Source organism: Hemicordylus capensis, chromosome 6 (assembly GCF_027244095.1).
Source record: "Hemicordylus capensis ecotype Gifberg chromosome 6, rHemCap1.1.pri, whole genome shotgun sequence".
Classification (NCBI taxonomy): domain Eukaryota; kingdom Metazoa; phylum Chordata; class Lepidosauria; order Squamata; family Cordylidae; genus Hemicordylus; species Hemicordylus capensis.
In genome coordinates, this window is record NC_069662.1 from 14,209,206 (window position 1) to 14,236,801 (window position 27,596).

The 27,596-nt window shown below is 43.9% G+C and overlaps 1 protein-coding gene across 1 annotated transcript; it reads left to right on the forward strand.

The window, feature by feature from the left end:
- The first annotated feature begins 370 nt into the window (after positions 1 to 370).
- On the forward strand, positions 371 to 27,522 carry LOC128330921 (vomeronasal type-2 receptor 26-like). Its single transcript, XM_053264287.1, has 7 exons — positions 371 to 508; positions 1,225 to 1,452; positions 16,411 to 16,680; positions 20,020 to 20,235; positions 20,870 to 21,097; positions 21,525 to 21,651; positions 26,621 to 27,522. Exons 1-7 carry the CDS (start codon positions 371 to 373, stop codon positions 27,520 to 27,522), a joined length of 2,109 nt encoding a protein of 702 aa, XP_053120262.1.
- The last annotated feature ends 74 nt before the right edge of the window (positions 27,523 to 27,596 follow it).

Below are 27,596 nucleotides of genomic sequence, written 5' to 3' on the forward strand. Positions count from 1 at the left end.
CATCTGGTAGGCCACTGTGTGAAACAGTAAGGCTGTTCTTATGTTCTTGAATGGAAAGGTTTTCATCCCCTTCCAAGTCCTTAGAGTGTTTTCTCAAAAAATTAAGGAATAATTACTCATTCCACTGAGTAAATTCACAGGGAAATCCTTCAATGGTGCTTTGTCATTCACACTTCACACAAAAGTAGTTCCAGGATTTCAGGAGTTCCTGGAGAGAATAAATCCATACCAGTCTATGATATATTTCATCCATCAGTTCTGGTCGTATGCATTTCTCTGTTCACTCCCAAAGCATGGCTTTTATGTTCCAAATCATGACAACTGCACTGGGGAGGGGAAACTGGGGAGCCTTCCTGAATCTGTGCTTGAAATGGGTATGTCTGGGCAGAGCTATAACATCTACAATGCTGTTTATGCTGTAGCACATGCTCTCCATTCAATGTATTCACCGAAAGCTAAACAGAAAGAAATGGAGAAACTCGGGGGAAAGAGTCTTTTGTTACGGCCTGTATGTTTTTCCTCCTCTTTGTTTCCATGTCACTTCCCATTGTTTTAGTTCATAACTCATACTAGCAGTTCTGTGATATAATGTCTGATTATGGCATGCAGTTGTATGCAGTTCCTGACACCATGACTAAAAAAGCACTGGTGAAGCAGTGTGAGGTAGCTTAGGCTGAGAGAGAAGAAACACCCAGAATCACCCATGAACTTCATGGCTAAATGGGGATTTGAATCTGAATTTGGGAAATTCAATTGGAAATCAAATCAAATTGCCCTTTTAAGGGGTGACACAATTATAATGCTTTTCAACAGAAATAAATTTCAGGAAGAAAACCTTATATCAAGCATCTTGTAATTGTTTATTCAATATTCAGTATTTTTTAATGTTTGATTCCCATTCCAGAATAAGGTAAATGGATGTCAGTTTTTCCAGAAGTCTTTCCCTTTGTAATAATTATCCCAAATTTGCTTTGTATATCAATTTATATGTGAGTATTCTTTCCCGTAAGATCCTGTACTACTCATCAACAGGAATTGCTGTTGCTTCTCATGGCTTGCTACCAATATAAACATGCTTAAAGGTATATTCCTGATAGGTATATAGTATTTCTTCTCAGTGACAACTTCCAGTTGGTGATCAAGGGATTTGTGGTTAAAGTGATAATCTTAATGCAATTTTCCACAATTTGACCCAGGGTGTGAACTTTTTCTCCTCCTAATTAGCTTCATGCTTTTCTGAGCAATATCCATTTCAATAATAGTGCTGGGGAAGAAATCTTTTTTGATGAGGAAGGGAGCCTGCCATCAGGATACAATATCATCAACTTGGTCACATTCCCCAATGACACCTTCCAGAAAGTCCAAACCGGAAGGATGGATCCCCTGGCTCGTGAAGGAAAAAGGTTCACCATGAATGGAAGTGCTACTGTATGGAACCACAAGTTTAAAGAGGTATGGAGACCTGTCCCGCCTCACCTTGCTGGGTTCCCTGACTTTAAGGGGTTTTCTCACAACCCAGCTCCAATATCAGGAGTCAAGAGTGTTGGGAGGGAGAAATGGGCTGAAAGGAATGGAGTGCCATGATGGGGGATGCTCTGTTTCTCTCCTCTGGGCAATGCTCCGGGAGTCTCAGATTGAGGACTCCAGCAGTAGGGTCCAGGTGACCTCCCCCCCCCCCGACAGAGGAAATTATCAGCCTGACCCCAGATTTGCCTTTACCATGTTTGATGCCTCTGAACTCTTTTTGTCTGCCTGCAGTCAGACCCACCTTGGCTTTTGCCTGGTTCAGGGAGTAGACCCCTATTCCATACTCTTTATATGTGGATATTTAGTTTTGAGAATAATAGAAGTGGAGGGAAATCGGAACATTCTTCCTTCTTGCTCCTGTTAGATGCAACCCCGTTCCCGATGTGTTGAGAGCTGCCATCTTGGATCCAGCAGGATTGCCCAGCAGGGAAGACAAGTTTGTTGTTATGATTGTGCTCAGTGTCCTGCGGGGAGGATTTCAACACAGACTGGTAAAAATATATATATTGGGAAACCAAATCCAAATGTTTAAAATTCTCTATCTTCTTTTCTACATCAAATAGATGACTGAATTTCTCAACATACTTCTGTTGAACTCAAGTACTAGTGCCAAGATCTGAGGGTTTTATTTCGTCTGGCAAATCTTTTCACTTGGAAAACTTTCCCTACTCCTTCTCCAGGAGCAGCAATCTGCCCTCTGCAGCATCATCTAGGATTTAATCTTCAGGTATTAGCACCCTTGCACGGAAAGGAAACATTTTGTTTTCTTACAACTAAATTCTCAGAATATCTAGGCTTTTCATGTGAAGCCAGAATCTGTAACCTTTCCAAAATTAGAAAGAGTTTATGCAGGATAGAGACTATGGCATTTATGATGAGCATTCCTTTAGTTTAAGTTTTCAGGTGCTGGCCTTTGCAGAAGAATATCCTGGATTCTTTGAAAGTTAAAACAATAACCTGCAATGGCCGATGTTCCCATTAGAAAAAGCTGATGCTAGGTGATATGCATTGATGCTGCTGAAGGGGTCAACGAATGGAACACTGCTACTAACTTGGGGACAGTGAATTTGGATGAATGCTACTTCCCCCCAGAAGCATTATTTGCCAGTTGAAAATATGTCCCTGAGGGTCATGTAGCTCTCAGGGACATAGTTTTGACTGGTGCAGAGCACTTCTGGGGGAAGAAGAGATAATCAAAAATTAATCTCTCTCTCATAGGTGCTGGTGCTGTATTACACTTCATAGGTAGTACCAGCATTTTACAACTCAACATTTCTGCCAATATAAACAAAATAAATCATTGCCCCCAAAAAAGCCTATAAATTTCACAGTGTCTACAAATGAGAAACATGAACTTGGCTTTTTTGTTTTTAATTGCTTTGCATTGCTTTTTTGTTTTTAATTTTCATATTGCCTCTTGTTAAAATTCTATGTATAATAGGGAAGTGCAAAATGTTTTGGATGTTCCGTCACCGAAACAAAAAACCCAATCACCATCCTTAAATTTTTTGGAGCCGAAACGAATCGCCCTCGATTTGGTTCCGAATGTGTTGTCGTTTCGGCCCTCCATTTTGTGACCAAGAACGTGCTTCTCCTTTCTCCTCCAATTTGAGTTCTGATGTGTGCTTGAATTTCCTGCCTTTCAGCCTCCCATTGACTTCCGCAAAGTTCCAAAATGTGTGTCTTCTTCCTCCTCCATTGAGTTCGGTGACATGTGCTTGAATTTCCTGCCTTTCAGCCTCCCATTGACTTCAATGCAATGTTCTGATGTGCAAAATAATGCCCATATTTGGCTCTACAGGAGCCAAATTAATCTCCCATTAGCTAAGGGGAGGTGGAGGAGGGGGCAAGGGGGGGATTTCGGGAGATATTTCAGGAGGGTATTAAAGGGCCAGTAGCCATTTCTTCCTTGCTGTGCCTTGTGTGGGGAGAGAGCTCTTTTTCATGATTGCTCAGCCTTGCCATCACACATCCACCATTACCTCCAACCATTGTTCAGCATTGCCACCATTGCCACCTTTTTTTATCCAGCAATTTTTTTAATTGAGAAAAATAAGAAGATTCCATCTTTTATTCCTTCTGTCTTGCTAACACAGAAAGCCTGCTACCTGAGCCATCCTTGGACCTTGACTGGATTCTCTCCTGTATTTGTTGAGAAAGCTTTGGCGAAAAGATGGGTTTTGAGGTGTTTTTTTAAAAATTGCCAGAGATGGGGAGGATCATATCTCAGCAGGGAGAACATTCCACAATCTTGGGACAGCAACCAAGAAGGCCCGGCTGTGGGTAGCCACCAAAAGAGTTGGCGGTAACTGGAAACGGACCTCCTCAGATGACCTCAATGGGTGGTGAGGCTCATAGTGAAGAAGACGCTATCTTAGATACCCAGGGCCTAAGCCATTTAGGGCTTTATAAGTTATAACTAGCACTTTGTATTTTGTCCGGAAACCTATTGGCAGCCAGTGTAGCTCCATCAGTAAACGAGTAACATGGTCTCTCCAAGATGACCCAGAGACCAACCTGGCTGCCACATTTTGAACCAACTGAAGTTTCTGGAATATGTACAAAGGCAGCCTCACGTAGAGCGCATTACAGAAGTCAAGTCTGGAGGTTACCGACTGTTTTGAGGATACTGAACTTGAGAAACAGGTGCAGCTGGCGTATTAGCCAAAGCAGATAAAAAGCACCCCTGGCCACCACCTCAACCTGAGAAACCAGGAGAGATGTGGATCCAGAAGTACTCCTAGATGCGAAGCTGTTCCCTTAGGGGAAGTGTGACCCCTTCTAGAACAGGTAGATCAGAATAGTCTCTGGAGTTCTGGCCCCACACAATAAGTACCTCTGTCTTATCTGGATTCAGCTTCAGTTTATTCTCCCTCATCCAGCCCATTACTGCTTCCAGGCAGGCATTTAGGGAGGATATGCCAGTTCCTGAAGAAGTTGACATGGAGAAGTAGATCTGGCTGTCATCAGCGTACTGGTAACACCCAGCTCCAAATCCCCTGATGATCTTTGCCAGAGGTTTCATGTAGATGTTAAAAAACATTGGAGAAAGTATGGAGCCTTGAGGGGCACCATGCTAAAGCTCAGATTTCGTAGAGCAATAATCTCCAATCAACACCATCTAGAATCTATCTGAGAGGTAGGAGCAGAAACACTGTAAAAGAGTGCCTCCCACCCACAACAAACTCAAATGTTCCAGAAGGATACTATGGTCGATAGTATCAAAATCCGCTGAGAGATCCAAAAGGGACAACAGAGTCACTTCCCCTGTCAATTGCCAATTGGAGATCATCCATCAGGCCGGCCAAGGCAGTCTCCACTCCATAGCCCGCCCGGAAACCAGTTTGAAATGGGTCTAGATAATCGGTTTCCTCCAAGGCCACCTGGAGCTGAGAGGCCACCACCTTCTCATTTACTTTGCCCGGCCATGGGAGGTAGGAAACAAGCCTATAATTGCTCAACTCTGAGGGATCTAACACAGGCTTCTTTAGAAGAGGTCTAATGATTGCCTCCTTAAGACAAGGAGGCATCCTGCCCCCCCCCGAGGAACATTTATGATTTGCACCAGGCTTTCTACAACAGCCCCCCTGTTAGATCGAACAAGCCATGTTGGAGAAGGGTCAAGTGAACAGGTGGTAGGCCTCACTGCTCCAAGCAGCTTGTCCACCTCCTCAGGAGTTACAAATTGAAATTGGTCCAGTCAAATCACATAAGAGGAGTTTTTGGGCACCTCCAGTTCAGACACCAAATTAATTGTGGTTTCTCCATCTATGTCTGTCTGAATCCGAGAGATTTTATCTGCGAAAAACTCAATAAACACATCACAGCGGGAAACTGATGACTCCAAATTCTGGTTCAAGGTGGGGGGTGGATACTAGTGCCTTCACAACCCTGAACAACTCCACTGGACATGAACTCGCAGAGGCAATATGGGCAGAAAAGAACCGCCTGTTTGCCACGCGTGTTGCCTGAGCATAGATCTTTAGATGTGCTCTATGTCGCTATCTGTCAGATACGAGTCTTACTCCACTTGCGCTCCAATCTCCTGCCTTGCCACTTCAGCCCCTGTAGATCTTCCGTATACCAAAAGGGGCCAATTTTGAAGCAGGTCAAAGGGGACGCTTGGGAGCAATCGTATCTACTGCCCTGGTGAGCAAGTTGTTCCAATTCTCAACCAGGGTGTCAACAAGATCACCGGCAAAGACAACACTGAATCCTTTCAAGGCTTCTTGGAATCCTACTGAATCCAATAACCTCTTTGGGCGAAAAATTCTAATAGGCCCATCACCCCTGTGGAGGTGGGAAGTGCTTGTAAGTCCAATCTTAACCATCCATGACAATGGGGAAATCACAGGTGTCCCCACCCACAGAACACCACCCTGATCAGAGTCAAAGACAAAATCAAGCATGTGACCTGCAATATGCATCGGTCCAGAGACCACTTGGGATAGGCCCATAGTTGTCATGGCCGCTATGAACTCCTGAGCTGCCCTGGACAGATTGGTCCCGAAATGAACATTGAAGTCCCCCAGCACCAAGAGTCTGGGAGACTCCAACGCGAGTTCTGCAACCAAGTCCATGAGCTTACTAAAGGATTCAATCGGTACACCAACAGAAGTCCCAATCTATCCCTGGTCCCCAAACTTAAGTACACACATTCAATATGGTCTGATACCCTAACAAGGACCCTAGTAAGGGAGATATTATCCTCCACCTCCCCACCCACGTCCCCTCACCCACTCCTCTATAGAATATCCTGGAGGGAGAAACTGGGACCAGAATGGTCCACTAGCCTCCCCCAACCAAGTTTCACTAATACGTACCTGGTCGGCTCCCTCAACAATGATCAAATCAGGGATGAGTTTAGGTTTATTTTGGACCATCTTGGCATTACAGAGGAACAGGGTAAGGCTTTGTGGATTGTTGGCAGTGACCCCCAAGGTCAATGAGCTGGCAGGACAGCCGGAAGGGGAGACCGCTATTAAATTTCTGACTTCCTTCCCCTGGAATGGCCTGCTGACCTGCCAACATTACTTCTTCTATTCCTCACCACTACCAGGATAGCTGTCCCATAGTCAACAAAGGTGATGTCAAAGAGATGTGCCAAAAAATTGTGTGCCACCATTGTTGTTGTTGTCATCATCACTCTTTCAACTTGCGCAGGTGAGAGGGGGGCAAAACCTCGCTATTCCACTGGCAGAATATGTTTTTTAGCAGCATCCTTACTTTACTTGCTTTGGAAACCCGGTTCTCTTCTTTGCAAAGCTCTACTGTTGTTGTTGACGTGTGCTGTTAATGCAGATTTGGGACAGAAAGAGTGGGGGTAGTGGTAGTGCTCCAATGGGTGCCTGCCACCACCCAGTTCCCATAGGGATTGGGCAAATGACTGGGTTTTGGTGATTTGTTGAAGTTTGAGTGACTTTGGGGCAGATTCGTGGCGGAAAGGGGGCATCTGGGGTGGAAGAGTGGGGTGGGGTGATAGCGCCCCAATGGATGCCTGTCATCACCCAGATCCCAAAGGGATTGGGCAAAGGGGTGATTTTTGGTGATTTGTTGAAGTTTCTTTGGGGCAGATTTGGGGCAGAAAGGGGGCATTTGGGGTGGAAGAGTGGGGTGAGGTGGTAGTGCCTTACCCCAGTGGGTGTCTGCCACCACCCAGATCCCAAAGGGATTGGGCAAAGGGCTGATTTTTTGTGATTTGTTGAAGTTTATGCGTCTTTAAGGCTTTTCTCCATAGGAATAATGGAGGTTTCAGCAGCCCCATAATTGCACTTGGGGGGCACTGGGGTGGCCCAGAGCAAGTGACGGTGTAGTGCACAGGGGGTGCCAACCACCCCCATGGGTTGCTAACCCATGGGGTACAGGGTTTTGTTGTTTCTGAGGTGTTCTGAGTGTCTATTCTCTGGTAGCATATGGGATTTATAATGACAAACCATGAATCCACTCTCATTTGCTACCAGTGAAACTACACTAAGAACCCCTCAGAAACAACAAAACCCTATACCCCATGGGATAGCAACCCATGCGGGTGGTTGGCACCCTCTGTGCACTAAACCTCCACTCACCCGGGCCACCGCAGCGTCCCCCAATTGCAGTTATGGGGCTGCTGAAACCTCCATTATTCCCTATTGAGAAAAACTTTAAAGACGCATAAACTTCAAAAATCACTTTAAAATGATCCCTTTGCCCAATTCCTTTGAAATAATTCTGGTACCTTCCTGGCCCCCTTTGGACACTCCCACCCACTACACCACACCCTGGGCCACCCATTTCCCCCCAATGTGAAGAGATGCATTTGCTGAAACCTCCATTATTCCCTATTGAGAAAAACCTTAAAGACACTTAAATTTTAAAAATCGCTTTTTAAAAAATCAGCCCTTTTCCCAGTTCCTTAGAAATAATTCTGGTAGCTTCCTTGCCACCGCTAGGCACTACCACCAACCACACTCCACCCTGGGCCATCCCTTTCCCCCCAAACTTAAAGGAGAAAATCTTAAGGATGTGAGAACTTCAAAAAATCACCAAAAAACAGTCCTTTGCTCAATTCCTCTGAAATTTGAGTGGTAGCCTCCACCCATTAGGCACTTCCATCCCATACCATTCTTTTGTCTCCAGGACCGGTTTTTTGAATGCTAATCAGTTCATATTCAGATTTGGATTAATTCAGAACCAAATCGAATCTGGGGTGATTTGGATGGGTCTGATTTGGATCCGAAATGAAATAGGGGTGTTTTGATTTGGGTCCAAAATCAAACATCGAATATCTGAAATGCACACCCCTAGTGTAGATCACAGATAAAATGAAATAAATCATTAAATTAAAAACTATAAGAACAGCAAAAGTAAGAGCAGCTTAAAATCTATCAATGTCACATGAGAGGGAGCAAGCGTTAACAACCCGGTCAGTAGTAAAACAAGGCAGTCAGCAGATTCCAGTTAAAGTTGAACAATGTTTGTGTATCTTGGCAAAACAAAGACTTTGTTGATGTATTTCAGATGCAGACCAGTGTGAGATGTGCCCAGAAGATCAATGTCCAAATGAGAAACAGGATCAATGCATCGCCAAAACAATGACCTATTTATCCTATGGAGAACCATTAGGAGCAATTTTGATTTCTTTTGCTCTTTTGTTTTCCCTGATCACCTTTGCTGTGATTGGGATCTTTGTTCTGCTCCGCAAAACTCCCATTGTGAAAGCCAATAACTGGAGCATTACTTGTACCCTTCTCTCCTCTCTGCTGCTTTGCTTTCTCTGCTCCTTCCTATTCATTGGTCAGCCTAGGAAGGTGACCTGTCTCCTCAGACAAACCGTGTTTGGTATCACCTTTACTGTCGCACTTTCCTCTGTGTTGGCTAAAACCATCACTGTTGTTCTGGCCTTCCTGGCCACCAAGCCGGGTAACAGGATGAGAAGATGGATAGGGAAGAGGCTGGCAGTATCGGTCATCATTCTCTGTTCACTTATTCAAACTGGAATCTGTGCTGTGTGGCTGGCAACCACTCCCCCTTTCCCAGAGTTTGACATGCACTCTCAGATCAGTGAGATCATTGTGCAATGCAATGAAGGCTCAAACACCATGTTCTACATCGTCCTGGGCTACATGGGTTTTCTGGCCATCATCAGCTTCACTGTGGCCTTCCTTGCGAGAAAGTTACCAGATAGCTTTAATGAAGCCAAGCTGATCACCTTCAGCATGCTGGTCTTCTCCACTGTTTGGATTACTTTTGTCCCAAGCTACTTGAGCACCAAGGGGAAATACATGGTGGCTGTGGAGGTCTTCTCCATCATGGCCTCTAGTGGTGGACTGTTGAGTTGTATCTTCCTCCCCAAATGCTACATTATGATTCTTAGACCTGATCTGAACACCAGAGAGCAACTAGTAAGGAAACAATATTGAGACACTGGACTCTTTCAGCCTTTTCTTGTTCTTCGGCACCATGTCTTTCATCATTATATTCCCATATTAGTAGTGAAGGAAGGCCTAGATTAGAGAATACAGTCAACATGGGTGGTATCGGTGACTAAGCGTGGGTGATATCAGGACAATGGGGGGGGAACTGTGGAAGAGCTGCTTGAACAATGAGCCATATTGCACAGCTCTGGCACTGCTTTGAAGGACACATCAGCCCGGCAGCACCATGTGTCCAGAATGCAGCACCGGATGTCAGCCAGCCTACAGTGTGGGCCACAGACTAACAGTTATCAAAGAAGGGAGATATATGTAGACAACCTTATACTTAAGGTTAGGTGAAAAAAGAATGGCTGACATCCAGACTAACACAGTGTGTGGTCATCCAATGAAGCACATTTGTTTGAAATGCATTCTACATTCATCCTGATCATGTTGCAATGCAATGAAGGGTCTGAGGGTCTCTTACATGGGCTTTCTGGCAATCATCAGCTTCACTGTGGCCTTCCTTGCTAGAATGTTACTGATGGATTTATTTATTTAGTCAGTCATTTATTTAAAATATCTTTATACCACCCCAAACCTACGTCTCTGGGCGATTTACAAGAAGATAAAAACAAATATAAAACATTAGTTAAAAACAAAAACAAGAAATTTTAAACACAACAATTTATTTTTTTAAAAACAATATCCTAAAAACAACATTAAAACAATTTAATGAAGCCAAGCCGATCACCTTCAGCATGCTTGTCTTCTGCAGTATTTGGATGTCCTTTGTCAAAAGCTACTTGAGCACCAAGCGGAGATACATGGTGGCTATGGAGGTCTTCTCCATCTTGGTCTCTAGCGGTGAACTGTTGAGTTGCATCTTCCTCCCCAAATGCTACATTATTATTCTTAGACCTGGTCTGGACACCAGAGAGCAACTAGTACGGAAAATGAATTGTGGCATTGGACTCTTTGGTTATTTTTGATGAGTTTTCTACTATTTCCTACTATTCCTCCTATATTAGTGGTTATGCAAAATAAAGATACTATTTCAAACAAAGTCATCACCCTGGATGCTAAAGTGTGGGAGACATCAAGCTCTGGCTACTTGCACATAAAAATGTCACACAGTTCCTGATTATTTCCCCTTCTTTGTTCAACATTTCATTCCATCTTTCTTGTCCTTATTAGTGTCCACACAATTATGTCTGTAGCTGTCCCTCATTTTCAAATTATCTTTGCTTTGAAAATGTACTGCAAGAGACAGAGGAAATAAGTTTTGGTTTGGTTTCTGGATGATTCCTCTGCTATGGTATTGGTTCTAATTTTGCCAGTCTCTGCCGCCGTGCCAGCACAATGAGGTGGGGTTCTGGGTTGTGCCACCATTCCATGAGGCAGTCACGGGCACCATCATGCTCCCCTCCACGTGACAGGGATCGGCCAATGAGGGAAGGAGGTGGGGCGATTGGGTGCCGGCTGCCTCCGTTCCGTTCAGTTGCTCCACAGCTTGGCACCCACCCAACACCCTGTACTCAGTGAGGGATAGCCGGTAGCCTGTGGGGGCCAAGTAGGAAATTTTTGGGTCGCACCAGATTGGCACAAGGCATGGCCTTTTTTGGCCTACTTCTCACTGAGTCCTTTGGCTTTCAGTCATAGGTTGGCACTGAAGGAACCGTTCACTTGGCAGGAGAGTGCTGGAGTTGGGTAGGTAGATTGAATAACAGTGTTCGGCTGGAGGCCAATTTGGGGTGGGAGCAGGGCCAGATTAAGCTAGTGTAGGGCCTGTAACATATGTCATAAAGGGGCCCCAAATATTTAAAATGCACATAAATTTAAAAACATAAATTATTTACTTGCTTAGTAAAGTCATTCAATTTTTTCATTTGCTATACATACCATAGGATAGCCAAGGCAATGTTAAGAAGTGCTGCCAGGGCTGGACTGGGGACACTAAGATGGCGGTGGAATTTATGCGGAGAGGGCGCCAGGTTTTGAGCAGAATGGCTACTTAAGGGTGGGAGTATTCATTGCTGCCGAGTACAGCGTGGCACAGTCAACATGGAGACCAGGGTTCCCTTGAAGGTGTACACGTGTGCATGTGCTCACACGGTTTTTGATGTAAGCTCAGTTAATTTTAGATCCCGCTCAGATTGAATCAGGAAGGCCCCACTCTGAATGCACATGGTGCGTGCACACTGCCTTGAAACTGTCACTCAGAACAAAACTCATTCGACACAGAAATGAAAAATATTAGAGAGAACACCAATGGAGACCAGGGCTCCCAGAAGCGTCGTGTATCCATGGCACATATTGCAATACGTGCTTGGAGTGCAGAAATGTGAACAAACATGCATGCACACAGATCAGCAATCATGTGCACTGGCCACAGATTTCACAAGTGTTGAGCACAACACATGGATACATGAATGGCTGCCATTCATTCTAAGCTCTACGACTGCAGTGGGGGAGGAAGGGGCTTAATCTTTGCAAGGATGAAAGCAGTGACCTCCACCTTTGACCCAGCTTCTGGAGGGGAATATAGTATTTTTGCATGCATGGAGATGTACCTGCCTCCGTGGAAACACAGCTGCAGCTCGTTCAGACATGTCCTCGTGTGTCTATTCCTGGGGGCCAAGGAACAGCCTTCCAGGGTTTTTGCGGCCCAAAAGGTTGGGAATGGTGGGGGTGGCAGGCCGGACTGCGGGCACTCAGAGGGTGGGGGAATGTTTGTGGGGAGGGCGCCGGGTTTTGAGCAGAATGGGTAATTAAAGGTGGGAATTCGGGCACAGGGGCACCCCGCAGGTCGTGGCGCACCGGAAATATGCCCTCTTGCTAGGAGATCCCCTGTATTTGTAAAAGGGAATCCAGCTTGCTGGATTCCCATTTACAAGTATACCCCCCACCAAGCAAGCCTGTGAGCCACTTCCATGAATGGGGGGTGGTCCAGTTCTAAATCAGACTGGCACCCTCCCCCATACACCTTATGAGGACTGGCCTGGTTCATCCTCGGACCACCCAAACAGGCCTGGCTCTGTCTGAGCTGGTTCGCACAACCCTATTTCTCTCCCTACTTTGTCTACACTAAGCCAGAAGCAAAGCCTGCCTGGAGTCTGCCGTTCCCCAAATCTCATCCTTCCCTAACTTCTCTGAATGTCCGGTGCACCATTATGGAATATTTTATCCCACTAATTCTTCTACTCTCTTTTCTTTCTAAAGAAGAAAGCAAGAGGGCAAGCAAACAAACAAAGAAAGGGGAAAGGACAAGTTAAGTTAGGGCTAGTCTTTTACAGGGTTCAATTTCTGGCTATACCCCTACTAATTGTGCAAAGGTGCACCTTTTAACATGGTGCATCTCTTTATTTAGCAGGCCTTATCCACCCTCAGCACAGTACCTCCAGTGACTCTTGCTGGTGTCTGTCTTACGTTTCTTTTTAGATTGTGAGCCCTTTGGGGACAGGGAGCCATTTTATTTATTTATTATTTTTCTGTGTAAACAGTCCTGAGCCATTTTTGGAAGGGTGGTATAGAAATTGAATGAATGAATGAATGAATGAATGTAATGAATTTGTTTCAATAATTTACTTTCATTCTCTTTTAATAAATTTGAATTTCTTCACTGAAACCTTGTTTTGTCCCTTTGTTTTGTTATTAGTTCCATGTCCACCACAGAGGGATAGACATTACAGTAGCAGCCCTAGGCCCCGCATCTTGTAACCATGGTTTGTGCCATAACACAGGTCCGGATGATCAAAGACAGCAAGGTTACTGAACATGAACAAAGGTTCTGCACTATGTCTGAATCCTGAAATTATTGTTTTATTTTTACAAACTTGGGTAGATTTTTTCCTAACCATGAATCCATTTATATACCACATCTTTGCAGTGGAGCCTAGAAACATTTTCATTCACTGGTTTATTTTCTTTCTGGGGGATTGACATCTAATAGTCAATTAAGCCCTGCTTTGGGCCATTTTGAGGGAAGACCTTGCTGATGAATGCTAGGATACCCCATGGAAGTGGAAGAAGGGGAATGTTCTTCCTGACATTTTAGAAGATAGGTCACTTTGCCTATGTAGGACACATTGGCGATCTGTACCCACTCATTATAAAATCAATGAAATATATATAAATAAAATATAATAAAATAAATCATCTGAACGCTTTTACCAGACGCCTCTTACTGCATGTTTCCCTTTCTTCTCACTCCATGCAATGCTCAATGACCAGCAGGCACTTGGGTCCACAAAGTGTTAACTGAATCCTGTTATTGCCTGCTAAACAACAAATATTGTTTAGGAGGGAATAAAAAATGTTCTCGTGGATTGTATAGGGACCAGAGGACTATAGGGAAAGTGTCAATCCACCCTGTAATTATCAAAATCACTATTGTTCAGTTCTGCTTCTTGTGGAAGCCCCATGGCTAGCTAGAGGTCATTTAATGATAAGATCGGTTAATTATAACTCAGTAGCTCATACTAGGCTACATTCACTACATTAAGGATTTTAAAGTGCCAGTGTGTGCCCTAGAAGACGTTAAAATGAATCAAAAAAGGCTCTGTCAAATGGAATTTCTGTGTTGGTAAAGTTCTTTGTGGGTAGTCTTCTCTAGCTGACAAAGCAAGTGTACAGCTGGGGTGAGATTCAAAATTTGCAGGAGCTCAGAATGGTTCGGTTACTACCATTCCTCCTATATCTGCCAACTATTTTCAGCGGGTGGAACAGCAGGCAAAGACATCTGCGCAGAATTCAGCACAATTCCAAGACAAGTTCCAGAGAAGACATTACCATTGGGGAATTTGGATCCTTCTTACAGGGTGGTGTGCTTCTATACAACTTTACTGTACCACCAGACAGATCCACAGCAGGATAGTGAGTAGTGCGTCTTTTGATTTAATGGTTGTATTGGGTCTTTAAGGTAGGGCTGATCTAATGTATGCCTATCTGGTTTAAATTATTCTAGTGGAGATTCGTTATCAGTGGCAGCTTCTGATATGCCTCGCATGGAGGCTGCAGCATCTAGCCATGGTGTGTGAATGGACCTTAGCAAATCTAATAGCACAGTCTGATCGTTAATCATTTGCATTCCCAATCTCCTGGGTTTGATCTCTGGCATCTCCAGGCACGGCTGGGAAACTGCTCTGTCTTAACCAGATTCACTGCCAGTCCCAATAAAGAACAGTGACCTAGCTAGACCAATGGCCTGATTCAATATAAGGCAACTTGATATGCTTGCATGTCCATATATCATACCAAGCACAATGAATTCCAAGGGGGTTTATTCACGTGTATTCAGATGTATGTGAACCAACACTATTCCTAGGGTTCTAGATTGCTAACTCAACCATCAAAAGTCACAACAGTCTCAGGAATACAGTTCCAGCTGACAGTTGGTCAGGAGTCGTATTTTCAAATTTCCAGTTTTAAATAGCTTTTCTCTATTTTGGTTAGAAGTGGGACAATCATCCTCTACTCCTGCTTCCCCTGAGTGGAGGATGTCTTTGAAGCTCTATTAGATAGACAGTCAAAACCTCTGAAAGGACATTTAGCAGCACAGTATAGCTCAACATTGCCTGGAAAAAGAAACTGGCAGGCATACAGAACAAGGATGCAGAGGGGCAGGGAGAAAGCAGCTAAATAGAACTGGTGCAGTAGGGAAGCAGCAATTTATTAGACCCTTCCCTTCCACAGGAAGCCCTCTGGGCCACCTGAAAATCTGCACAGCCCTCTGGGAGATATTTTCTGGTGGAACACCTGAAGAGAGGGCTTTGGGGGGAAGGGGAATGGGCAGAAAATTGCTGCTTCCCTGCTGAGCAGGTGCAGTTAGTTCGGAAGTTCTGTTAGATAGCTTTCTTGCTGCACCACTGAATCCTTTCTCTCTATGTCAGCAACATTCCCCGGTGTTTGGGCACAACCTTTGTGGTTGTCCGTGCTCTGGAGATAGCATTTGTGCTAATGTTATAGGTGTTCAGCTGTGTATGCAGGGAACAGGGGACAGAGAGGACCTCATTCAGGTCTGTCATAATGCTCCCTCTCTCCCCTGCCAAGCAGTTATTATGCTGGTGTATGGTGGAGCGGTGGAGGTTTGCATCTAGACAGATGATGGATAATACCCACTTTATTCCTTTCCAATGGTTCTTTCCAGATCATGACTCTATTCCTGCCTCCCCTGAGTGGAGGCTGTCTTTGAAGCTCTATTAGACAGAGAGTCAAAACCTCTGAAAGGAAAATCAGACACACCAATTCTCTGCAGGAATATTGATTGGTATTGATACATCTTTCACATTAACCTATGGTCTTAGGAACTCACCCTCATATTGTCCAAATGGAGAGGATGCCACTTTTTCTTTATTAAGGGCAGTGGCATCTCTAAGACCTCCTTTGTCATACAGCTATATGACAAATGGCGATAGTGGGGTATAGATCAGTGGTAGAGCATCTTTTTTGCATGCAATGGGTCCCAGGTTCAATCCATGACACCTCCAGGTAGGGCTGGGAAAGACGCCAGCCTGGAACTTTGGATAGCCAACACCAGTCAATGTGGACACTACTGAGAAATAGTCTGACTCGGATTAGAGCCATTTCCTATGTCCCTAGGAATTCATGAAGGGGAGCTTTCTCCCAATGGCTGCATATCAACAATGGGGAAAGATGTACTGGCTGCATATCTGTATGTCAGAAAAAATATACAGTTGTGCTTAAAGTCATTCAACTATGTTTGTTTATTTAACACATTTGTATACCGCCCCAAATGCAAGTCTCTGGGCGGTTTACAACAAAACAATAAAAACAACCAATAAAAAGATTAAAACATTTCAACCATTAAAATTTAAAATGTTAAAACTATTAAAAACACAATCAAACTATTATATGTTGTCTTCCATACTTGCAAGCAGAATATACATAAATGCAATAGATTTTTTTGCTGATCTATGCATGTAAAACTACATTAACATCTCATTGCAGTTTAATTTCTAAAAATTACCAGCATGTTCTTACCTTCATCTTTGCAATTCAAGAGATCAACAGGAATGACCATCTCTTACCCAATATCACACTGGGATTCGAAATCTATGACAATGCTTTCAATCCGCTGAGAGCCGTTGGGAACACTCTGCAGTTCCTCTTCACAGGGCAGGGGAATCCCTTCAATTACAACTGTGACGGGAATCAGCAGCTAGTCCTTGCCATTGGTGGGCTCACCTCTCCAAATTCCATGCAGATGGCCAGTGTCTTCAATACCTACAAGATCCCACAGGTATGTCTGTTCCTAGCAATGACTAGCTGTAGTCATTCAGAAATGGCTATGTTCCTGAGGTAGCTCAGTTTGGAAGCAGCTTTTGAGAAGACAAGGCTTCCTTGTCTGGAGGAGGAAAACGTCTGTTTTCTTTCCTAAAGAAGAAAGCAAGAGGGCAAGCAAACCAACCAACAAGGGGAAAGGAGAAGGTAAGTTTGTTACGGTTAGTCTTTTATAGGGTTTAATTTCTGGCTGTACCCCTACTAATTGTGCAAAGAGGGACCTTTTAGATGTGGTGATTCTCTTTATTTAGCAGAGGGAGAGTAACTGGCCCGATCCAACCACAGCACAGTATCTTCAATGACTGTTGCTGATGTCTATATTGCTTTTTAGATTGTGAGCCGTTCAGGGACAGGGATCCATCTTATTTATTGATTGATTATTTCTCTATGTAAACCACTCTGGATAATTTTGCTGAGAAATGGTATATAGATATTTGTTGTTGTTGGCTGGCTAGGGGTTCATTTTTGACAGGGCAGTTTCAATTTCAGTTTCAGTTGTGCCTAGAGAGAAAATGGGTGGGGATTAGCTACCGCTATGCTCTGAAGGTGGCTCTTTTTGGAAGCCACCCTTGAGAAGACAATGCTGAGACAAGGGCAGTTTTTCTTTTTGGAGATCTGTGAGCAGGAGCTTGGTAACAGACATCAAATGAGTTTTGTGAGGGGTTTAGTAGGTAAGTTGCATGTGGGCCCAGAAGTGGTCTCCCTTTATCAGAAACGAGACACCAAGCATGAGAAGGTGAGTACTGCCCCACTTTTGTAACTTTCCTGGAGGAAGAGCTTGATACATTTAATTAGATGATGATTGCAGCTTAGAGCAATCTGTGAAGGAATCAATCTCCATGTCTGCATTCACACAGAACATGAAACCGGAGGTGAAGTGACCTCCAGTTTCAAAAACTGTATGTCTGAATGTGGACAACCACAGTTTCAACAGAAAATGAAGTTGCGGTTTTCCTCCCCTGAGAGTGATTTGCACTTTTGGTTTGTAATGAGGACTACCACCTGTACAGTTCCACCTGAGGACTTGGAACCACAGTTCCAAACCACAGTTTGTTATATGCAAATGAAGCCACTATATTCTAAATTCTAAATAACCAATAAAACCAGTTATGAAGCAAAAATGCCTGCAGAAGAGGGGGTGCCTCCCAGAGTGTGACTATCTGCCTGAGGTGCAGAAGTTGTGGGTGTGCGTTCGGTGCAAAGAGCTCCTGACTCTCAGGTAACAAGTGCAAAGAGCTCCTGGCTCTCAGGTAACAAGTGCATTCTCTTGAAGCCAAGATGGCGGACCTGGAGAAGCTCAGGGAAGCAGAGAGGTTTCTGAATGAGACCCTCAGGAATGTGATAGAGGCATCCTATTCCGATGCTGACAGCTCCTCTACTCTCATAGATGATGATGATGATGATGATGATGATGATGATGATTGATGATGATTAATTCAATTTCTATACCGCACTTCCAAAAATGGCTCAGGGCAGATTACACAGAGAAATAATAAATAAATAAATAAGATGGCTCCCTGTCCCCAAAGGGCTCACATTATAAAAAAATATATGAGATAGAAACCAGCAACAGTCACTGGACGTACTATGCTGGTGGTGGATAGGGCCAGTTACTCTCCCCCTGCTAAATAAAGAGAATCACCACAGTGAAAGGTGCCTCTTTGCCCAGTTAGCAGGGGATGAAAATCTTAGGGATGCAGGCCATCAGTCTGAAGAATAGAGGAATGCTCTCTTAGAAGGGACACCTTCCTTGGGTAATGCTCCCAAATCCTCTCACACATAGGATACTCCTCCGGGGATTGGGGGCCTCCTAGTAGTGGGGAATTTGATAATTAGGAACTGGGGAAGGGGAAGAAGAGTGCAACAAAGGTGATCAGGGGCATGGTGCACCTTTCTTATAAGGTAAGTCTACAGTGTCTGGGGCTTTTTAGTTTGGAAAAGGGGTGGCTATGGGGAGACATGATGGAGATTTATAAAATTATGCATGGAGGAGAGAGAGTTGACAGAGAGAAATCTTTCTCCCTCTCTAACAAATCTCATGGGTCTGAAGGCCAGGTAAAATAGGACCAACTAAAGGAAGTCATTTTTCACAGAGCAGAAAATTAATCTATGGAATTCTTTGCTATGGGATGTGGCAAATATAGAACCAAAAACTAAAAGGCATGCCTCTTGCCAGTTGGCTTCTCAGAGGCATCTGGTAGGCCACTGTGTGAAACAGCAAGGCTGTTCTTATGTTCTTGAATGGAAAGGTTTTCATCCCCTTCCAAGTTCTTAGAGTGTTTTCTCAAAAAATTAAGGAATAGTTACTCAGTCCGCTGTGCAATGTCTTGTTTTCAATACATTATTATTGTCATTTTCTTTCAATATTAGGGCCACAACTCCCCTGAACACATTTTCTTTCAAACTGTGTTTCAACCTTGCCCCAGCTTTCACTTTCAAGTGGGAATAGTCTTTAATGTTTCTTCATCCTGTTTAGAATCCTATCCCAGTATAAGACTCAATGGTACCAGTAGTTCCGACTCAAAATAGAAGTATTGTCTTATCTGAAATATTTGATGGAAGCTGAAATTTAGTGAATTGAAGAAGTAATACCTTGTTCAAGAACAAAGGGATGTCCTTGTAATACTGTTTTTAAAAAACAAAAAACAATTTCCCCCTCTTTTAGCTGAGTTATGGATCTTTTGACCCTGTGCTAAGTGATCAAACCCAGTTCCCTTTTTTCTTCCGGATGGTTCCAAGTGAAGACCTTCAATATATTGGGATTATTTTTCTGCTGAAGCATTTCAAGTGGAATTGGATCGGTCTGCTCACATCAGATGATGACAGTGGAGAAACATTTCTTCAAAATATGAGACCAAGACTTCTCCAGAGCAATATTTGTATTGCTTTGGCACAATGCATTCCAAAAGTAACAAGTCACACATTAAATACACACACTAAAAAAATGCTGAAGAAGATAGCTTCTGCTGTCTGGAAGGAAGCAAAGATGAATGTGGTTCTTGTCTATGGGGATAGTCATTCTATGGAGGGTTTACGAATGATCTTAGAATCCTACGAATTTCATCCTAAGCTTCCATTGGAGAGAGTGTGGCTCATAACTGCTCAGTGGGATTGCACAACTCTTTCTTCATGGGATAAATTCACAAGGAAATCCTTCAATGGTTCTTTGTCATTCACACTTCACACAAAAGTAGTTCCAGGATTTCAGGACTTCCTGCAGAGCATAAATCCATACCAGTCTATGATCTATTTCATCCATCAGTTCTGGTCATATGCATTTCTCTGTTCACTCCCAAAGCATGGCTTTTATGTTCCAAATCAAGACAACTGCACTGGGGAGGAGAAACTGGGGAGCCTCCCTGAATCTGTGCTTGAAATGGGCATGTCTGGGCAGAGCTATAACATCTACAATGCTGTTTATGCTGTAGCACATGCTCTCCATTCTATGTATTCACCGAAAGCTAAACAGAAAGAAATGGAGAAACACGGGGGAAAGAGTCTTCTGTTACGGCCTGTATGTGTTTCCTCCTCCTTGTTTGCATTTCACTTCTCATTGCATTAGTTCATAACTCATAATAGCAGTTCTGTGATATAATGTCTGATTGCGACATGCAGTTCCTGACATCCTGACTAACAAAGCACTGGTGAAGCAGTGTGAGGTAGCTTAGGCTGAGAGAGAAGAAACACCCAGAATCACCCATGAACTTCATGGCTAAATGGAGATTTGAATCTGAATTTGAAAAATTCAATTGGAAATCAAATCAAATTGCCCTTTTATGGGGTGACACAATTATTATGCTTTTCAAAAAAAATAAATTTCAGGAAGCAAACATCAAACATCTTGTAAATGTTTATCAAACATCTTTTAAATGTTTATTCAATATTCAGTATTGTTTGATGTTTTAATTTATATGTGAATATTCACTGCTGTAAGATCCTGTAATATTCTTCAACAAATATTGCTATTGCCTCCATTGGCTTGCTACCAATATAAACATGCTTAAAGGTATATTCCTGATAGGTATATAGTATTTCTTCTCAGTGACATCTTCCAGTTGGTGATCAAGGGATTTGTGGTTAAAGTGATAATCTTAATGCAATTTTCCACAATTTGACCCAGGGTGTGAACTTTTTCTCCTCCCAATTAGCTTCATGCTTTTCTGAGCAATATCCATTTCAATAATAGTGCTGGGGAAGAAATCTTTTTTGATGAGGAAGGGAGCCTGCCATCAGGATACGATATCATCAACTTGGTCACATTCCCCAATGACACCTTCCAGAAAGTCCAAACTGGAAGGATGGATCCCCTGGCTCGTGAAGGAAAAAGGTTCACCATGAATGCAAGTGCTACTGTATGGAACCACAAGTTTAAAGAGGTATGGAGACCTGTCCCGCCTCACCTTGCTAGGTTCCCTGACTTTAAGGGGTTTTCTCACAACCCAGCTCCAATATCAGGAGTCAAGAGGGTTGGGAGGGAGAAATGGGCTGAAAGGAATGGAGTGCCCTGATGGGGGATGCTCTGTTTCTCTCCTCTGGGCAATGCTCCAGGAGTCTCAGATTGAGGACTCCAGCAGTAGGGTCCAGGTGACTTCCCCCCACCCCCGAAAGAGGAAATTTTCAGCCTAACCCCAGACTTGCCTTGACCATGTTTGATGCCTCTGACCTCTTTTTGTCTGCCTGCAGTCAGACCCAACTTGGCTTTTGCCTGGTTCAGGGAGTAGACCCTGAATATTTGGATATTTGGTTTTGAGAATAATAGAAGTGGGGGGAAATCAGAACATACTTCCTTGTTGTTCCTGTTAGATGCAACCCCGTTCCCGGTGTGTCGATAGCTGCTATCTTGGATCCAGCAGGATTGCGCAGCAGGGAAGACAAGTTTGTTGCTATGATTGTGCTCAGTGTCCTGCGGGAAGGATTTCAATACAGACTGGTAAAAATATGTATATTGAGAAACCAAATCCAAATGTTTAAAATTCTCTATCTTATTTTCTACATCAGATAGATGACTGAATTTCTCAACATACTTCTGTTGAACTCAAGTATTAGTGCCAAGATCTGAGGATTTTATTTAGTCTGGCAAATCTTTTCACTTGAAAAACTTTCCCTACGCCTTCTCCAGGAGCAGCAATCTGCCCTCTGCAGCATCATCTAGGACTTAATCTTCAGGTATTAGCACCCTTGCACGGAAAAGAAACATTTTGTTTTCTTCAACTAAATTCTCAGAATATCTAGGCTTTTCATGTGAAGCCAGAATCTGTAACCATTCCAAAATTAGGAAGAGTTTATGCAGGATAGAGACTATGGCATTTATGATGAGCATTCCTTTAGTTTAAGTTTTCAGGTGCTGGCCTTTGCAGAAGAATATCCTGGATTCTTTGAAAGTTAAAACAATAAGCTTCAGTGGCCAATGTTCCCATTAGAAAAAGTTGATGCTAGGTGATATGCATTGATGCTGCTGAAGGGGTCAACGAATGGAACACTGCTACTCACTTGGGGACAGTGAATTTGGATGATTGCCCCTTCCCCCCAGAAGCATTCTTCACCAGTTGGAAATATGTCCCTGAGGGTCATATAGCTCTCAGGGACATAGTTTTGACTGGTGCAGAGCACTTCTGGGGGAAGGAGAGATCATCAAAAATTATTCTCTCTTTCATAGGTGCTGGTGCTGTATTACCCTTCATAGGTAGTACCAGCATTTTGCAACTCAACATTTCTGCCAATATAGACAAAATAAAACAATGCCAAAAAATTGCCTAAAATGGCACAGTGCCTACTAATGAGAAACATCAACTGTTCTGCTCCTGAATATGGACAAAGAGATTTTATCTTATTTATTGGTTTTGTTTTTTTAATTTCCATGTTGCCTCTTTTTAAAATTCTATGTATAATAGGGAAGTGCAAAACATTTTCGGTGTTCCAGCACCGAAACGAAAAACCCAATCACCATCCTGAAATATTTTGGAGCCGAAACAAATCGCCCTTGTTTCGGTTCCGAAAATGTTGTCGTTTCGGCCCTCCATTTTGTGACTGAGAACGTGCTTCTCCTTTCTCCTCCAATTTGAGTTCTGATGTGTGCTTGAATTTCCTGCCTTTCAGCCTCCCATTGACTTAAATGCAAGTTCTGATGTGCAAAATAATGCCCATATTTGGCTCTACAGGAGCCAAATTAATCCCCCATTAGCTAAGGGGAGATGGAGGAGGGGGCAAGTGGGGGGGGATTTTGTGAGATGTTTTCAGGAGGGTATTAAAGGACCAGCAGCCATTTCTTCCTTGCTGCTGCCTTGTGTGGGGAGAGAGCTCTTTTGCATGATTACTCAGCCTTGCCATCCCACATCCACCATTGCCTCCAACCATTGTTCAGCATTGCCACCATTGCCACCTTTTTTTCTCCAGCAATTTTTTTAATTGAGAAAAAGAAGAGGAATCCATCTTTTATTCCTTCTGTCTTGCTAACACGGAAAGCCTGCTACCTGAGCCATCCTTGGACCTTGGCTGAGCCATCCTTGGACCTGGGGGATCTAACACAGGCTTCTTTGGAAGAGGTCTAATGATTGCCTCCTTAAGACAAGGAGGCATCATGCCCCCCTCATAGGAGCATTCATGATTACCAACAGGCTTTCTACAACAGCCCACCTGCTAGATCGAACAAGCCATGTTGGAGAAGGATCAAGTGAACAAGTGGTAGGCCTCACTGCTCCAAGCAGCTTGTCAACCTCCTCAGGAGTTACAAACTGAAATTGATCCAGTCAAATCACATAAGAGGAGTTTTTGGGCACCTCCAGTTCAGACACCAAATTAATTGTGGTTTCTCCATTTAGGTCTGCCCGAATCCAAGAGATTTTATCTGCGAAAAACTCAAAAAACACATCACAGTGGGAAACTGATGACTCCAAATTCTGGTTCAAGGTGGAGGGGCGGATACTAGTCCCTTCACAACCCTGAACAACTCCACTGGACGTGAACTCGCAGAGGCAATGTGGGCAGAAAAGAACCACCTGTTTGCTGCGCGTGTTACCTGAGCATAGATCTTTAGATGTGCTTTATGTCGCTATCTGTCGGATACGGGTCTTTCTCCACTTGTGCTCCAATCGCCTGCCTTGCCACTTCAGCCCCTGTAGATCTTCCGTATACCAAAAGGGGCCAATTTTGAAGCGGGTCAAAGGGGACGCTTGGGAGCAATTGTGTCTACTGCCCTGGTGAGCAAGTTGTTCCAATTCTCAACCAGGGTGTCAACAAGATCACCGGCAAAGCCAACACTGAATCCTTTCAAGGCTTCTTGGAATCCTACTGGATCCACTAACCTCTTTGGGCGAAAAATTCTAATAGGCCCCTCGCCCTGGTGGAGGTGGGAAGTGCTTGTAAGTCCAATCTTAACCATCCATGACAATGGGGAAATCACAGGCGTCCCCACCCTGATCAGTCAAAGACCAAATCAAGCATGTGACCTGCAATATGCATCGGTCCAGAGACCACTTGGGATAGGCCCATAGTTGTCATGGCCGCTATGAACTCCTGAGCTGCCCTGGACAGATTGGTCCCGAAATGAACTTTGAAGTCCCCCAGGACCAAGAGTCTGGGAGATTCCAATGCGAGTTCTGCAACGAAGTCCATGAGCTCAGTAAAGGAATCTGTTGGGCAACGGGGTAATCGGTACACCAACAGAAGTCCCAATCTATCCCTGGTCCCCAAACTTAAATATACACATTCAATATGATCTGATACCCTAACAGGGACCCTGGTAAGGGAGATGTTAGCCTCCACCTCCCCACCCACGTCCCCTGACCCGCTCCTCTACAGAATATCCTGGAGGGAGAAGCTGAGACCAGACTGGACCACTAGCCTCCCCCAACCAATTTTCACTAATACATACCAGGTCGGCTCCTTCATCCATGATCAAATCAGGGATGAGTTTAGGTTTATTTTGGACCATCCTGGCATTACAGAGGAACAGGGTAATGCTATGTGGATTGTTGGCAGTGCCCCCCCAAGGTCAAAGAGCTGGCAGGACAGCCAGAAGGGGAGACCGCTATTAAATTTCTGACTACCTTCCCCTGGAATGGCCTGCTGACCTGCCAACATTACTTCTTCTATTCCCCACCACTACCAGGATAGCTGTCCCATAGTCAACAAAGGTGATGTCAAAGAGATGTGCCAAAAAATTGTGTGCCACCATTGTTGTTGTTGTCATCATCACTCTTTCAACTTGCGGAGATGAGAGGGGGGCAAAACCTCGCTATTCCACTGGCAGAATGTGTTGTTTAGCAGCATCCTTACTTTACTTGCTTTGGAAACCCAGTTCTCTTCTTTGCAAAGCTCTACTGTTGTTGTTGATGTGTGCTGTTAATGTAGACTGGGGACAGAAAGAGTGGGGGTAGTGGTAGTGCTCCAATGGGTGCCTGCCACCACCCAGATCCCAAAGGGATTGGGCAAAGGACTGGGTTTTGGTGATTTGTTGAAGTTTGAGAGACTTTGGGGCAGATTCAGGGCAGAAAGGGGTCATCTGGGGTGGAAGAGTGGGGTGGGGAGACAGTGCCCCAATGGATGCCTGTCCTCACCCAAATCCCAAAGGGATTGGGCAAAGGGATGTTTTTTGGTGATTTGTTGAAGTTTATGCGTCTTTAAGGCTTTTCTCCATAGGAATAATGGAGGTTTCAGCAGCCCCATAACTGCACTTGGGGGGCACTGGGGTGACCCAGAACAAGTGACGGTGTAGTGCACAGGGGGTGCTAACCACCCCAATGGGTTGCTAACCCATGGGGTAGAGGGTTTTGTTGTTTCTGAGGTGTTCTGAGTGTCTATTCTCTGGTAGCATATGGGATTTATAATGACAAACCATGAATCCACTCTCATTTGCTACCAGTGAAACACACTAAGAACCCCTCAGAAACAACAAAACCCTATACCCCATGGGATAGCAACCCATGCGGGTGGTTGGCACCCTCTGTGCACTAAACCTCCACTCACCCGGGCCACCCCAGAGTCCCCCAATTGCAGTTATGGGGCTGCTGAAACCTCCATTATTCCCTATTGAGAAAAACTTTAAAGACACATAAACTTCAAAAATCACTTTAAAATGACCCCTTTGCCCAATTCCTTTGAAATAATTCTGGTACCTTCCTGGCCCCCTTTGGACACTCCCACCCACCACACCACACCCTGGGCCACCCATTTCCCCCCAATGTGAAGAGATGCATTTGCTGAAACCTACATTATTCCCTATTGAGAAAAACCTTAAAGACACTTAAATTTTAAAAATCACTTTTTAAAAAATCAGCCCTTTTCCCAATTCCTTAGAAATAATTCTGGTAGCTTCCTTGCCACCGCTAGGCACTACCACCAACCACATTCCACCCTGGGCCATCCCTTTCCCCCCAAACTTAAAGGAGAAAATCTTAAAGATGTGTGAACTTCAAAATATCACCAAAAATCAGTCCTTTGCTCAAGTCCTCTGAAATTTGAGTGGTAGCCTCCACCCATTAGGCATTTCCATCCCATACCATTCTTTTGTCTCCAGGACAAAACGGTTTTTTGAATGCTAATCAGTTCATATTCAGATTTGGATTAATTCGGAACCAAATCGAATCTGGGGTGATTTGGATGGGTCTGATTTGGATCCGAAATGAAATAGGGGTGTTTTGATTTGTGTCCAAAATCAAACATCGAATATCTGAAATGCACACCCCTAGTGTAGATCACAGATAAAATGAAATAAATCATTAAATTAAAAACTATAAGAAAAACAAAAGTAAGAGCAGCTTAAAATCTATCAATGTCACATGAGAGGGAGCAAACCTTAACAACCCGGTCTGTAGTAAAACAAGGCAGTCAGCAGATTCCAGTTAAAGTTCAACAATGTTTGTGTATCTTGGCAAAACAAAGACTTTGTTGATGTATTTCAGATGCAGACCAGTGTGAGATGTGCCCAGAAGATCAATGTCCAAATGAGAAACAGGATCAATGCATCGCCAAAACAATGACCTATTTATCCTATGGAGAACCCTTAGGAGCAATTTTGATTTCTTTTGCTCTTTTGTTTTCCCTGATCACCTTTGCTGTGATTGGGATCTTTGTTCTGCTCCGCAAAACTCCCATTGTGAAAGCCAATAACTGGAGCATTACTTGTACCCTTCTCTCCTCTCTGCTGCTTTGCTTTCTCTGCTCCTTCCTATTCATTGGTCAGCCTAGGAAGGTGACCTGTCTCCTCAGACAAACCGTGTTTGGTATCACCTTTACTGTCGCACTTTCCTCTGTGTTGGCTAAAACCATCACTGTTGTTCTGGCCTTCCTGGCCACGAAGCCGGGAAACAGGATGAGAAGATGGATAGGGAAGAGGCTGGCAGTATCGGTCATCATTCTCTGTTCACTTATTCAAATTGGCATCTGTGCTGTGTGGCTGGCAAACACTCCCCCTTTCCCAGAGTTTGACATGCACTCTCAGATCAGTGAGATCATTGTGCAATGCAATGAAGGCTCAAACACCATGTTCTACATCGTCCTGGGCTACATGGGTTTTCTGGCCATCATCAGCTTCACTGTGGCCTTCCTTGCGAGAAAGTTACCAGATAGCTTTAATGAAGCCAAGCTGATCACCTTCAGCATGCTGGTCTTCTGCACTGTTTGGATTACTTTTGTCCCAAGCTACTTGAGCACCAAGGGGAAATACATGGTGGCTGTGGAGGTCTTCTCCATCATGGCCTCTAGTGGTGGACTGTTGAGTTGTATCTTCCTTCCCAAATGCTACATTATTATTCTTAGACCTGATCTGAACACCAGAGAGCAACTAGTAAGGAAACAATATTGAGACACTGGACTCTTTCAGCCTTTTCTTGTTCTTCGGCACCATGTCTTTCATCATTATATTCCCATATTAGTAGT

What these genes read in the sequence shown, in the direction of transcription:
- LOC128330921 (XM_053264287.1), top strand. Translation starts at nt 371, where the DNA reads ATGGGTATGTCTGGGCAGAGCTATAACATCTACAATGCTGTTTATGCT. An exon ending in AGAGTCTTTTGTTACGGCCT is followed by an intron (nt 509 to 1,224) that starts GTATGTTTTTCC and finishes CCTCCTAATTAG; the next exon opens with CTTCATGCTTTTCTGAGCAA. An exon ending in GGAACCACAAGTTTAAAGAG is followed by an intron (nt 21,098 to 21,524) that starts GTATGGAGACCT and finishes TGTTCCTGTTAG; the next exon opens with ATGCAACCCCGTTCCCGGTG.